This window comes from Mobula birostris, unplaced genomic scaffold (assembly GCF_030028105.1).
Source record: "Mobula birostris isolate sMobBir1 unplaced genomic scaffold, sMobBir1.hap1 scaffold_268, whole genome shotgun sequence".
Lineage (NCBI taxonomy): Eukaryota > Metazoa > Chordata > Chondrichthyes > Myliobatiformes > Myliobatidae > Mobula > Mobula birostris.
Genome location: NW_027275732.1, coordinates 519226 through 534273, shown reverse-complemented (window position 1 = coordinate 534273; position 15048 = coordinate 519226). Strand labels below are relative to the sequence as shown.

The 15048-nt window shown below is 48.6% G+C and overlaps 1 protein-coding gene across 1 annotated transcript in view; it reads left to right on the top strand.

Annotated features, from left to right (window-relative positions):
* The window catches only part of LOC140192800 (autophagy-related protein 2 homolog A-like), a gene marked incomplete at its 5' end in the record, with an annotated part of 161929 nt that overhangs the window by 108441 nt on the left and 38440 nt on the right, over nucleotides 1-15048 (top strand). The window contains 3 exons of the mRNA XM_072250278.1: nucleotides 4843-5042; nucleotides 6217-6297; nucleotides 14738-14844. Coding sequence (XP_072106379.1) covers nucleotides 4843-5042; nucleotides 6217-6297; nucleotides 14738-14844 — 388 coding nt within the window. The remainder of the gene's footprint in view (nucleotides 1-4842; nucleotides 5043-6216; nucleotides 6298-14737; nucleotides 14845-15048) is intronic.

Sequence of the window (15048 nt, the reverse complement as noted above, 5' to 3'; positions counted from 1 at the left end):
AGACACGTGGACAGGTTTCGATGGGGAAGAGGATGTGTGTAATACAATGTTTCAGAGACACGTGGAAAGGTTTCGATAGGGACGAGGATGGGTGTAGTAACAATGTTTTAGAGTCACGTGGACAGGTTTCAATTGGGAAGAGGTGTGTAATACAATGTTTCAGAGACACGTGGACAGGTTTCGATGGGGAAGAGGATGTGTGTAATACAATGTTTCAGAGACACTTGGAAAGGTTTCGATAGAGAAGAGGATTGTGTAATACAATGTTTCAGAGTCACGTCAACAGGTTTCAATAGGGAAGAGAATGTGTGTAATACAATGTTTCAGAGTCACGTGGACAGGTTTCGATAGGGAATAGGATGGGTGTAACAATGTTTCAGAGTCATGTGGACAGGTTTTGATAGGGAAGACGATGTGTGTAACAAAGTTTTAGAGTGACATGGACAGGTTTTGATTGGGAAGAGGGTGTGTATTACAATGTTTCAGAGACACGTGGACAGGTTTCGATAGGGAAGAGGATCAGTGTAGCCATGTTTCAGACTCACATGGACAGGTTTCGATAGGGAAGAGGATGTGTATTACAATGTTTCAGAGACACGTGGACAGGTTTCGATAGGGAAGAGGATGGGTATAACAATGTTTCAGAGACACGTGGACAGGTTTCGATAGGGAAGAGAATGTGTGTAGTAACAATGTTTCAGAGACACGTGGACAGGTTTCGATGGGGAAGAGGATGTGTGTAATACAATGTTTCAGAGACACGTGGACAGGTTTCGATAGGGAAGAGGATGGGTATAACAATGTTTCAGAGACACGTGGACAGGTTTCGATAGGGAAGAGGATCAGTGTAGCCATGTTTCAGACTCACATGGACAGGTTTCGATAGGGAAGAGGATGTGTATTACAATGTTTCAGAGACACGTGGACAGGTTTCGATAGGGAAGAGGATGGGTATAACAATGTTTCAGAGACACGTGGACAGGTTTCGATAGGGAAGAGAATGTGTGTAGTAACAATGTTTCAGAGACACGTGGACAGGTTTCGATGGGGAAGAGGATGTGTGTAATACAATGTTTCAGAGACACGTGGACAGGTTTCGATAGGGAAGAGGATGGGTATAACAATGTTTCAGAGACACGTGGACAGGTTTCGATGGGGAAGAGGATGTGTGTAATACAATGTTTCAGAGACACGTGGAAAGGTTTCGATAAAGAAGAGGATGTGTGTAATACAATGTTTCAGAGACACGTGGAAAGGTTTCGATAGGGACGAGGATGGGTGTAGTAACAATGTTTTAGAGTCACGTGGACAGGTTTCAATTGGGAAGAGAATGTGTGTAGTAACAATGTTTCAGAGACACATGGACAGGTTTCAATGGGGAAGAGGATGTGTGTAATACAATGTTTCAGAGACACGTGGAAAGGTTTCGCTAGAGAAGAGGATGTGTGTAATACAATGTTTCAGAGACACGTGGACAGATTTCGATAGGGAAGAGGATCAGTGTAACAATGTTTCAGAGACACGTGGACAGGTTTCGATAGGGAAGAGAATGTGTGTAATACAATGTTTTAGAGATACGTGGACAGGTTTCGATAGGGAAGAGGATGTGTATTGCAATGTTTCAGAGACACGTGGACAGGTTTCGATAGGGAAGAGAATGTGTGTAATACAATGTTTCAGAGTCACGTGGACAGATTTCGATAGGGAAGAGGATCAGTGTAACAATGTTTCAGAGACGCGTGGACAGGTTTCGATGGGGAAGAGGATGTGTCTAATACAATGTTTCAGAGACACGTGGACAGGTTTCGATAGGGAAGAGAATGTGTGTAATACAATGTTTTAGAGATACGTGGACAGGTTTCGATAGGGAAGAGGATATGTATTGCAATGTTTCAGAGACACGTGGACAGGTTTCGATAGGGACGAGGATGGGTGTAATACAATGTTTCAGAGTCACGTGGACAGATTTCGATAGGGAAGAGGATCAGTGTAACAATGTTTCAGAGACACGTGGACAGGTTTCGATGGGGAAGAGGATGTGTCTAATACAATGTTTCAGAGACACGTGGAAAGGTTTCGATAGAGAAGAGGATGTGTGTAATACAATGTTTCAGAGACACGTGGACAGGTTTTGATAGGGAAGAGGATGTGTGTAATACAATGTTTCAGAGACACGTGGATAGGTTTAAGTAGGGAAGAGGATCAGTGTAACAATGTTTCAGAGACACATGGACAGGTTTCGATAGGGAAGAGGATCTGTGTAACAATGTTTCAGAGTTACGTGGACAGGTTTCGATAAGGAACAGGATGTGTGTAATACAATGTTTCAGAGACACGTGGACAGGTATCGATAGGGAAGAGGATGTGTGTAATACAATGTTTCAGAGACACGTGGAGAGGTTTCGATAGGGAAGAGGGTGTGTGTAATACTATGTTTCAGAGTCACGTGGACAGGTTTCGATAGGGAAGAGGATGTGTATTACAATGTTTCAGAGACACATGGACAGGTTTCGATAGGGAAGAGGATCGGTGTAACAATGTTTCAAGTCAAGTGGACAGGTTTTGATAGAGAAGGAGGTGGGTGTATTACAATGTTTCAGAGACACGTGGACAGGTTTCGTTAGGGAAGAGGATGTGTGTAATACAATGTTTCAGAGACACGTGGACAGGTTTCGATAGGGAAGAGGATGTGTGTAATACAGTGTTTCAGAAACACATAGACAGGTTTCGATAGGGAAGAGGATCGGTGTAACAATGTTTCAGAGACACGTGGACAGGTTTCGATAGGGAAGAGGATCAGTGTAACAATGTTTCAGTGACAAGTGGACAGGTTTCGATAGGGAAGAGGATGTGTGTAATACAATGTTTCAGAGACACGTGGACAGGTTTCGATAGGGAAGAGGATGTGTATTACAATGTTTCAGAGACACGTGGACAGGTTTCGATAGGGAAGAGGATCGGTGTAGCCATGTTTCAGACTCACATGGACAGGTTTCGATAGGGAAGAGGATGTGTATTACAATGTTTCAGAGACACGTGGACAGGTTTCGATAGGGAAGAGGATGGGTATAACAATGTTTCAGAGACACGTGGACAGGTTTCGATGGGGAAGAGGATGTGTGTAATACAATGTTTCAGAGACACGTGGAAAGGTTTCGATAAAGAAGAGGATGTGTGTAATACAATGTTTCAGAGACACGTGGACAGGTTTCGATAGGGACGAGGATGGGTGTAGTAACAATGTTTTAGAGTCACGTGGACAGGTTTCAATTGGGAAGAGGTGTGTAATACAATGTTTCAGAGACACGTGGACAGGTTTCGATAGGGAAGAGGATGTGTATTACAATGTTTCAGAGACACGTGGACAGGTTTCGATAAGGAAGAGGATCAGTGTAACAATGTTTCAGAGACACGTGGACAGGTTTCGATAGGGAAGAGAATGTGTGTAATACAATGTTTCAGAGTCACGTGGACAGATTTCGATAGGGAAGAGGATGTGTCTAATACAATGTTTCAGAGACACGTGGAAAGGTTTCGATAGAGAAGAGGATGTGTGTAATACAATGTTTCAGAGACACGTGGACAGGTTTCGATAGGGAAGAGAATGTGTGTAATACAATGTTTTAGAGATACGTGGACAGGTTTCGATAGGGAAGAGGATGTGTATTGCAATGTTTCAGAGACACGTGGACAGGTTTCGATAGGGACGAGGATGGGTGTAATACAATGTTTCAGAGTCACGTGGACAGATTTCGATAGGGAAGAGGATCAGTGTAACAATGTTTCAGAGACACGTGGACAGGTTTCGATGGGGAAGAGGATGTGTCTAATACAATGTTTCAGAGACACGTGGAAAGGTTTCCATAGAGAAGAGGATGTGTGTAATACAATGTTTCAGAGACACGTGGACAGGTTTTGATAGGGAAGAGGATGTGTGTAATACAATGTTTCAGAGACACGTGGATAGGTTTAAGTAGGGAAGAGGATCAGTGTAACAATGTTTCAGAGACACATGGACAGGTTTCGATAGGGAAGAGGATGTGTGTAACCATGTTTCAGAGTTACGTGGACAGGTTTCGATAAGGAACAGGATGTGTGTAATACAATGTTTCAGAGACACGTGGACAGGTATCGATAGGGAAGAGGATGTGTGTAATACAATGTTTCAGAGACACGTGGAGAGGTTTCGATAGGGAAGAGGATGTGTGTAATACAGTGTTTCAGAAACACATAGACAGGTTTCGATAGGGAAGAGGATCGGTGTAACAATGTTTCAGAGACACGTGGACAGGTTTCGATAGGGAAGAGGATCAGTGTAACAATGTTTCAGAGACACATGGACAGGTTTCGATAGGGAAGAGGATGTGTATAACATTGTTTCAGAGACACGTGCACAGGTTTCGATAGGGAAGAGGATGGGTGTAACAATATTTCAGAGTCACGTGGACATGTTTCGATAGGGAAGAGGATGTGTATAACAATGTATCAGAGACACGTGGACAGGTTTCGATAGGGAAGAGGATCAGTGTAACAATGTTTCACAGTGACGTGGACAGGTTTCATTAGTAGTGAAGGCTCAGGGCAGGCTTTCCCAACCTTTTTAACGCCATGGACTCCTGCCATTAACCGAAGGATCAGTGGATCCCACTTTTGAGGGATAGGGACCAAACACAGGGAAATGGGAATAACTCAGGTGAGAATGTACAAGAAGGGTCGAGGGGCTGTTCTAGTAGCTCTGTGACTGGAGGAATGACTGCCGGATTAGCTGCTGAGCAGCGACTTGCCTCCCAGCCCTCTCTGCCCAGTAGGACATGATTTTTGTTTTTTCTCTCTGCCCTCCAGCTGACGTCGAGGACTGCCCCCTCCCGGAGAGGTTAGAGGTGCCGAGCTTCACTGCCCCGGCGGGGCTAGCCCCAACCATCCTGTGCACGGACGAGGTGCTGGCCACCGGCTCCTCTGCGGCCCCAGGGCGGAGAGACAGGAGCCTGCGAATGCTGGCTGTCGCCATCAAGACCACCCTGGACACCACGAACAATATCAAGGTACTTGTCCGTTTCCCATGCCGCAGCCTGGGACAAGATAGAGACCAGCATTGGGGGGAAATATTGAAGGAGGGCCTTGTCAGTGTGTGAGAGGTGGTAAGCCCAGAGAATCTGTATCCAAAGTATCTCTGACTGCAGCATAAGTTGCAAAGAGGTGTCAGTAATCATACACTGAGGCTGTTTGGCCCATCCAGCCATTACTGGTTCCTCCAGAAGCCGATCCATGCCCCCGAAAGCACACATTTTCTACCTTAATTCCCTTGTGCGGGCAGCACGTCGTGCCCGGCTCCAGCGGAGGGGAATCTCGGGATGCTTGACCTGAGTGGGGCAATCACACTGTGCCGAGCCTGAGAGTGGGGTGATCACACCGTACCTGGCCAAGCGAGAATGAGGCAATCACACTGTGCCCGGCCTGAGAGAAAATGAGAGAATCACACCGTACCCGGCCAGAGCGAGAATGAGGCAATCACACTGTGCCAGGCCCGAATGACGGTGGAGTGATCACACCGTGCCCAGCCCGAGAGTGGGGTAATCACACTGTGCGCAGCCCGAGAGTGGGGTAATCACACTGCGCCCGGCCCGAGAGTGACACTGGGGTGATCACACTGCGCCCGGCACGAGAGTGACACTGGGGTGATCACACTGTGCCCGGCCCAAGAGTGACACTGGGGTGATCACACTGTACCCGGCACGAGAGTGACACTGGGGTGATCACACTGTACCCGGCCCGAGGCAGGGGAATCGCACCGTGCCTGGCCCAAGGCAGGGGAATCGCACCGTGCCCGGCCCAAGGCAGGGGAATGGCACCGTGCCCGGCCCAAGGCAGGGGAATGGCACCGTGCCCGGCCCAAGGCAGGGGAATGGCACCGTAGTTGGCCCATGTGAAGGGCGTGTTTTACTCATTCAGTGCCAGTGTGGGTGCACACTGAGTGCTGGAGCCAGACTGCTGACAGACATAGGGAGGTCTATGTGACCCCGTCTACAGTCCACGCTGTTGGACGTGGGATGTACCCAGCCACGGGAGAGGGGATAGGTGGAGGTAGGGGAGGGTTTTCATGGGGTGGGGCTTCGGGAGGGGAACACCCGGGCATTGCTGGCTGTAAGTGATGAATTCTGGGTCATGGCTGCTGCTTTCTCCCTTCCCTGCTCCTGACCTCCTTGTTCCCTTTCCCAGGAATTCCTGGTTGCTCTGAGGCTGCAAGGCGCGACCCTGTGTCACCGGATGGCCCTCACCAACCAGAGCTGGCACGAGCAGGTGAGTAGCAGCTGGGACAGATGCACTCCACCCTCCGACCAGGGAGTTCCCAGCCTGCAGGACCACCCTCCTGCATTCTCCCCTGTAACGTCAGTGCAGGAGCTCACACCTGTATCAGTTAGCAGCTGGGACACACACACACACTCCTCCCTCCGACCAGGGTGGCTCCCTGCAGGACCACCCTCCTGCATTCTCCCCTGTAACAACAGTGCAGGAGCTCACACCTGTATCAGTTACAGGCCTTTGGTCCTTGCAGCAGAGGACAGTAGAAGGCAGTTCAGACTGTGTACCTGTCCTATGAATCTTTTACTTCAATGCTATCACAAGAGTGATTTGGGATCGAAAGGGTTAATTACACAAGGAGCATTTGATGGCTGTGGGTCGGTATTCACTGGAGTTCAGAAGATTGAAGGGGGACTCGATCAAATATTGAAAAGTCTAGATAAAGTGGACATGGAGAGAATGTTTCCTATAGAGAGGGCGTCTGGGACCAGAGTACACCGATAGAGTGGATGTGGAGAGGATGTTTCCTGTAGTGGGAGAGTCTAGGACCAGAGGGCACAGAGAGAGTGGATGTGGAGAGGATGTTTCCTATAGTGGGGGAGTCTAGGACCAGAGGACACAGATAGAGTGGATGTGGAGAGGATGTTTCCTATAGTGGGGGAGTCTAGGACCAGAGGACACAGATAGAGTGGATGTGGAGAGGATGTTTCCAGTAGTGGGGGGAGTCTAGGACCAGAGACTACAGCCTCTGAGTACGAGGATGTTCCTTTAGAACAGAGATAAGGAGGAATGTCATTAGCCAGAGGGTAGTGAATCTGTGGATTTCGTTGCCACAGACGCTGTGGAGGCAGAGTCATTGGGTGTATTTAAAATAAGTTGGATAGGTTGTTAATTAGGGTGTCATAGGTTATGGGGAGAAGGCAGGAGGATGGAATTGAGAGAGATAATAAATCAGTGAAGATGTAGAGGTGGAGCAGACTCGATGGGCTGAATGGTTGAATGCTGCTCCTATATGTTATTTACTTTTAATATCCAAAGAAATATTTGATGTTCAACTTGAACGTGCTCAGGAGCTGTTCACAGCCCCTGCAGTGTTGAACACTGACCTTCACTGAATAGGACATTAAGTCCAAGAGTTGGGGTGCCATTTTCCAACTGTACAAGGTGCATCTGGAGTATTGGGTGCAGTTCTGGTGAACCAGTTACAGGAGGGATGTGATTGAAGTTTAAGCTATAGATGGTGTAGAGAAGTTTTTACACGGATGTTACCAGACCTGGACAAAGAGAGGGAGATGAAGAGATTAGCTTTAAGGTGGTGGGGGCAACCCAAGTTGCCACACTTCTGACACCAACATAGCATGCCCATAACTCACTAACCCTAACCTGTATGTCTTTGGAGTGTGGAAGGAAACCAGGGCACTCAGAGGAAACCCAGGAGTGCGTACAAACTCCTTACCAGTGGGAACGGGACCTCGCTCTTCCGAGGTAGCACTGCAGTGTGTTACGCTTATCGTGCTGACTGGCCTTGAGTTGTAAGGGACGTTTGAGTTAGTGTAATGGGCTGGATTAATCAGACCCAAGCAATATAAGTGTCCAGGAGATGTGGTAACAAGCACACACAAAGTAACTTAAACCTATTTTATAAAAATAGAAAGCATGAATAAACCACACAAAATATTACGCAGTGAGTCAGAAAGACGTCACGGCTCACCACTCTTAGTCACCACTTGATTGTTGCTGTTGTTGGGGGAACTCCGCATTCTGACTCTCTCGTGAAACCCCCCAGGTCACAGGCACCAATCACGCTTCTTGGTCTAGGTGAAGCCCAATAAATCCAGGAAGGGGACCCCAGTAAGTATTCATTCCACAAGCTTAGAAAGACACACAGAGGCAGACAAGCTCTGGTTTTTTGCTCTCACGTCATTAACTCAGCCTGGTTTCTTTCATTCAAACAACATGTTCGTTAACACACTGTTCACATACTTTAATGGTCACCTTATCCATCAGTCCACCAATGTTTTGGACTTAACATTCCTTTAGTTACAAAAGAGCATTAATATTACATATTAATGATGAGGTCAAATAAAAAAAAAAATCCATCAAGCCAATTTGAGAGACTCTTTAGAATCCATCAACCTATGTCTCAAAGTAACCAACAGACATCCTCATGTTAACGGTGCCCGAGACTAAGAAAGAATCCAGCGGCTATCAGCAAACTTTAGACATGAGCAAACCTACAGTATTTATCTTGTACAGACACACTACACCAGCCCAGAATCAGACACAGACACACTACAAGCTCACGGATAGTGAAATTGTCATTTTGGACTATCCAGACGTTCATTCAATATTCTACAAAATTTAAAACGACACAGTTATAATAAGAGGCTGGACACACTGGGAGGGTCTTCCCTACAGTGAACGTGGCTGAGAGGTTTCAATAGGAACATTTGATGTCAGAGAAATGTGTACAATATACATCCTGAAATTCTTTTTCTTTGCAAACATCCACAAAAACAGAGGAGTGCCCCAAGGAATCAATGTTAGAACCCCAAATTCCCCCCAGCTCCCCCCTCCCATGTACAAGCAGCAGCAAGGCAACGACCCCCCCCCCACCCCCACCAGCAAAAAAATATCGGTGCCCCCCACCGAGCAGTCAAGCGTTTAGCAAAGCATCAATAAAGACACAGACTTGCAGTACCCCAAAGACTACTCATTCACCTGGTAATTCGACATGCCACAGGCTCTCTCTCTCTCTCCCTAATAAGGGAAAAAGAAGTATCTTCATTTCACAGCGAGAGGGGAGACATAACAAACAACTCGCTGATTTATGATGTTAAAAGTTTGTTGCTTCGATTTTTTTTTTTCCGAGCTCTGTGCCCAGAGAGTTGGCCCCAGAAAGGCTCAGCTCTCTGGAGACACAAACCACGGCAGCTAACCCACTGCTCCCGATGTTCTGTGTTCCCCTGTGGCTCCTCAGTCAGGGGCACCAGCCCAGAATCAGCACGTCCCCAGAGCCACAAAACTCCGGCACCCTGAAGGCGCACTGGTCTTCCAGGCCGCATCCTTGGCATATCGAGCAACGGCCAGTCGTGAGGCCCTGAGAGCGGGTCCCATCCCTGCAAAGAACTGAAGTCAGTGTAACTCCAGGTCAGGGTCTTTAAAAGAACCCTGAAAAGGGAAAAAAGAGACAGCAAAGATAGAAATAGAGATGTTTCAGAAGATGCAAGCAGAGGAGTTGCCGTTTAGCGCCATCCTCACTTCGCTCAGCCCCTCTAGTGATCTTCGGTTTATAAAATCACAAGGGGGTTGGTCACGGATTTTGCCCCAGAGTAGGAGAGGGGCAGGTTTCAGGTGAGAGGAGAAAGAGTTAAAGGAAACCCGAGAGGCAACGTCTTCACGCAGTTGGCGGTGAACCTATGGAACGAGCTGTTGGGGGAGCGGTAGAAACAGCTCCAATAGCGTCATTAAAAAGACATTTGGACAGCGATGCTGAGGCCAGTTAGGGCCAGTTTCCTGTGCCTTCACACACAGGGTTAGATTGATTAATCATTCTCACACGCACGCTGAAAAGCTTGTTGTGCATACTATTCATACAGATCAGCGCACTGAAATAGAAGAAGGTGAAGTTGACCACATACAACCCTGCGAGCACACTCATTCAATCTACAGACCGGTAACCAGAACAAGATCAATGGTCAGTAACAAGATAGTCCCACAACAGCACCAACTTGGGCATTCAACCAGGGTGCAAAAGACAACAGGCTGTGCACGTACAGAAAGAAAGAAATAATAATGCATAACTAAACAAATAAGAAATAAATATTGAGAACATGAGATAAAGAGTCCTTCAAAGTGAATCCATAGGTTGTGGGAACATTTCACTGATGGGGCGAGTGGAGTTGAGTGAAGTTATCCCCTCTGGTTCAGGAACCTGATGGTTGAGGGGTAATATCTGTTCCTGAACCTGGTGGTGTGGGACCTGAGGCTCCTGTACCTCCTTCCCGATGGAATCAGTTATACTTTATTGTCGCCAAACAATTGATACTAGAGCGTACAATCATCACAGCGATATTTGATTCTGCACTTTGCGCTCCCTGGAGTACAAATTGATAGTAAATATTAAAAATTTAAATTATAAATCATAAATAGAAAAGGGAAAGTAAGGTAGCGCAAAAAAACCGAGAGGCAGGTCCGGATATTTGGAGGGTACGGCCCAGATCCGGGTCAGGATCCGTTCAGCAGTCTTTTCACAATTGGAAAGAAGCTGTTCCCAAATCTGGCCGTACGAGTCTTCAAGCTCCTGAGCCTTCTCCCGGAGGGAAGAGGGACGAAAAGTGTGTTGGCTGGGTGGGTCGTGTCCTTGATTATCCTGGCAGCACTGCTCCGACAGCGTGCGATGTAAAGTGGGTCCAAGGATGTCTCAAGTCAAAGTTTCAAGTTCAGAGTTGAGTTGAGTGAAGTTATCCTCTCTGGTTCAGGAGCCTGATGGTTGAGGGGTAATAACTGTTCCTGAACCTGGTGGTGTGGGACCTGAGGCTCCTGTACCTCCTTCCCGATGGAATCAGTTCAGAGTTGAGGTTATCCCCTCTGGTTCAGGAGCCTGATGGTTGAGAGGTAATAACTGTCCCTGAACCTGGTGGTGTGGGACCTGAGGTTCCTGTACCTCCTTCCCTCTGGAATCAGTTCAGAGTTGAGGTTATCCCCTCTGGTTCAGGAGCCTGATGGTTGAGAGGTAATAACTGTCCCTGAACCTGGTGGTGTGGGACCTGAGGTTCCTGTACCTCCTTCCCTCTGGAATCAGTTCAGAGTTGAGGTTATCCCCTCTGCTTCAGGAGCCTGATGGTTGAGAGGTAATAACTGTTCCTGAACCTGGTGGTGTGGGACCTGAGGCTCCTGTACCTCCTTCCCGATGGAATTAGTTCAGAGTTGAGGTTATCCTCACTGGTTCAGAAACCTGATGGTTGAGGGTAATAACTGTTCCTGAATCTGGTGGTGTGGGACCTGAGGCTCCTGTACCTCCTTCCCGATGGAATCAGTTCAGAGTTGAGGTTATTCCCTCTGGTTCACGAGCCTGATGGAAGAGTGTAATAACTGTTCCTGAACCTCTTGGTGTGGGACCTGAGGCTCCTGTATCTCCTTCCCTTTGGATTCAGTACAGAGTTGAGGTTATCCACACTGGTTCAGGAGCCTGAGGGTAATAACTGTTCCTGAACCTGGTGGTGGGGGACCTGAGGCTCCTGTACCTCCTTCCCGATGGAATCAGTTCAGAGTTGAGGTTATCCTCACTGGTTCAGGAGCCTGATGGTTGAGGGTAATAACTGTTCCTGAACCTGCTGGTGTGAGTCCTGAGGCTCCTGTATCTCCTTCCCGATGGCAGCAGTGAGAAGAGAGCATGTCCTGGGTGGTGGGGGTCTCTGATGATGGATGCTGATTTTCTACAAAAGCGTTTCGTGTGGATGTGTTCAATGGTTGGGAGGGCTTCACCCGTGATGGACTGGGCCATGCCCACTGCTGTTGTAGGAATTCCTGTAATATATTATCATCAGTGTATATTATCATATATGCAAATATAACAAGGCAGAATACAGTGTAAAATTACAGAGAAAATGCAGTGCAGATAAACGATAATGTGCAAGATCTTAACGAGGTAGACTGTGAGGCCAAGCGTCCATCTTATCATATAAGAGTCTGATAACAGTTGGGTAGAAGCTGTCATTGGGCCTGGTGGGACGTGCTTTCAGGGTTTTGTATCTTCTGTCTGATGAGAGGAGGGTGAAGAGGGAATGTCTGGGGTGGGTGAGGTTGTTGAGTATGCTGGCTGCTTTACTGGGGCATGGGAGGTGTAGGCAGAGTCCGCTGGTTTCCGTGACGTGCTGAGCTGTGTCCACAACTAGACATTTGGCCAGCTACATTGATAGGAAAGGCTTAAAGGGGTGCAGACCAAACACAGCTCGCTCAGCATGGACGAGTTGGGCCTCAGGGCCTGTTTCTGTGCTGTATTGGGTGTAAACGTTTCCGCTAGTCTCCGTCCTGAGTGGGCTCTGCTATATTTGAGTCTGTCACCCCTGCTCCAGGTCTGCTGAGCCAGAGGAAACGTCTACCCTGAGAAGCCCTGTGAGAATTTTGTCTGTCTCAATGTGATTATTCCTCAGAGCTGCACAGCACAGAAATGAGCTGCTTGTGTTTGCTAACCATTATACCTACCTGTGCCTGCACTTGGTCCCCGTCCGACTCAGCTTTGGCAATGCCAATGCTTCATTAATGTGTATTCTGAGAACCTCTTCCTCCACCATAGCCTCGGGCTGTGGTGGGTACGGATGCACCCCGCTGAGTGACAGGCTGATAGTCCCGCAATCAGCCTGACGATCCTTGGTAGCACCGCCCCCAGGGTCGGCTGTTCTGTCTCAAACACATGATTCTGCAGATCGCTGGTTTATGCCTCTCTGTAGATGCTGAGTTCCTCCAGCGTTTTGGGTGTTCTACCCTCATGCCAGTCATCTGGGCAGCCACCTCGCTGGCAAGTTGCCTCACAAAGGGAATATGCTCCGTTTGAGCCCTATGCTTCGGACTGACTCTGAAGGGTTGTGGGGTAGGGGAGTATACTAGCCCCCATTTCAGGGATCGAGACCCAGCCTGCCTTCTCAGGGTAGACGGGAAAGGTTCATCGGCCTTTGTACAAAGGGAAGCAATCGTAGCGCGATGCTGGTTAATCTGGTGGCTCAGAACGTGTCCAATCAGTCCTGGATTCCGGTGTAAGATGGCTGATGCTGTGTGCGGTGTGATGTAGCCCAAGCTGCTGACAAGGTGTTCAGTGCGAGTGACCACCTGCCCCTCTGAGTTCATGGGGTCTCGCTGTGTCTGTGTGGCAGCTGAGTTCTCTTTGAATTCATAAACACAGGAGATTCTGCAGATGCTGGAATTTCAAGCAACACACATCAAAGTTGCTGGTGAACGCAGCAGGCCAGGCAGCATCTCTAGGAAGAGGTACAGTCGACGTTTCGGGCCGAGACCCTTCATCAGGACGAAGGGTCTCGGCCCGAAACGTCCACTGTACCTCTTCCTAGAGATTCTGCAGAGGCTGGAAATCCAGAGCAGCACATACAAGATGGTGGACACACAGGTTAGGTCAGTTGGTCATTGTAAATTGTCAGGGTTAGTCGAGGTTGCTGGGCCGGTGTGCCTTGAAAGGCCGGCAGGGTCAAATCCACACCAAGTAAAAATCTGACAATTCAGGACTTGGAAAGGAAGAGGACAGAAAAGTGGGGTGAGAGGGAAGTCACGGGGTCAGGATGGACAAGGGGGACACTGGAGGCTCCCCATACAGAAGATGAGGTGTTGCTCCTCCAACCTGAGAGTGGCCTTGTCGTGTCAGGAGACGTGGCAGCGGACACGCTGGTCGGTGTGGGAGGGGAAAGCCGCTGGCAGCTGCTTACCTCTGGCACACAGAGTGAAGGGGTGCAACGAGGTGGACCCCAACCCCAATCTGAACATTTGATGACTCTGGGCCTGTACTCACTGGAGTTTAGAAGAATGATGGTAGCGTTGGGGGTGGGTGGATTTCATTAAAACCTATCAGATGATGAAAGGCCTCATTAGGGTGGATGTGGAGAGGAAGTTTCCTATTGTGAGGGAGTCCAGGACCAGAGGACGCAGATAGAGTGGATGTGGAGAGGAAGTTTCCTATTGTGAGGGAGTCCAGGACCAGAGGACGCAGATAGAGTGGATGTGGAGAGGATGTTTCCTATAGTGGAGGAGTCTAGGACCAGAGGACACAGATAGAGTGGATGTGGAGAGGATGTTTCCTGTAGTGGGAGAGTCTAGGACCAGAGGACACAGACAGAGAGTGGATGTGGAGAGGATGTTTCCTGTAGTGGGGGAGTCTAGGACCAGAGGACACAGACTCAGAATAGAGGGGCAATCCTTTAGAACAGAGATGAGGAAGAATTTATTTAGCCAGAGGGTGGTGAATCTGTGGAATTCATTGCCACAGTCATCTGTGGAGGCCAAGTCATTGGGGAAATTCACTATAACTTAAGATAGATTCTCAATTAGAGTGTGAGAACTAAGAAGGCAGGGGAAAGGGGTTGAGAGGGATAATAAATCAGCCATGATGGAATGGCGGAGTAGACTCGATGGGAAGAAAAGCCCATTTCTGCTTCTTTGTCTTGTTGACTCCTCTGTGGGTCTGTGCCAGGCAAACGTCGGTGGATATCAGCCCGCTGCCTGTCCACACCCCTGCCAAGACCATACACACATTCCTAGAGGGGAGGTGGGAGGTGATGCTGTCCTGGTTCACTTGCTGTTGAGGAGGTTGGGAGGGTTGGTGAGGTGTCCCCTTGGGCCGCAGACATCTCCGGACCCCAGAGTCAGTGCTGCAAGATCCTGAGCATGGTCATCCACCCCTCCCCCTAACCCCTGTGCTTGACCCCCACAGCTGATGGATTTCTTCGACGTGCTGGATGACCCAATCCTGGGCTACGTCCCCCCGACCGTGATCACCGTCTTACACACCCACCTACTCAGCTGTGCACTCGACTACAGGTGAACTCTCTCACCCCCACCCCAACCGGGATACGTCACCCCGACCGTGATCACCGTCTTACACACTCACCTACTCAGCTGTGCACTCGACTACAGATAAACTCTTTTACTCCCACCCCACCTGGGCTACGTCACCCTGACCGTTATCACCGTCTTACATGCCCACCTCACCCCGCCCAGGATATGTTACCCCGACCGTGATCA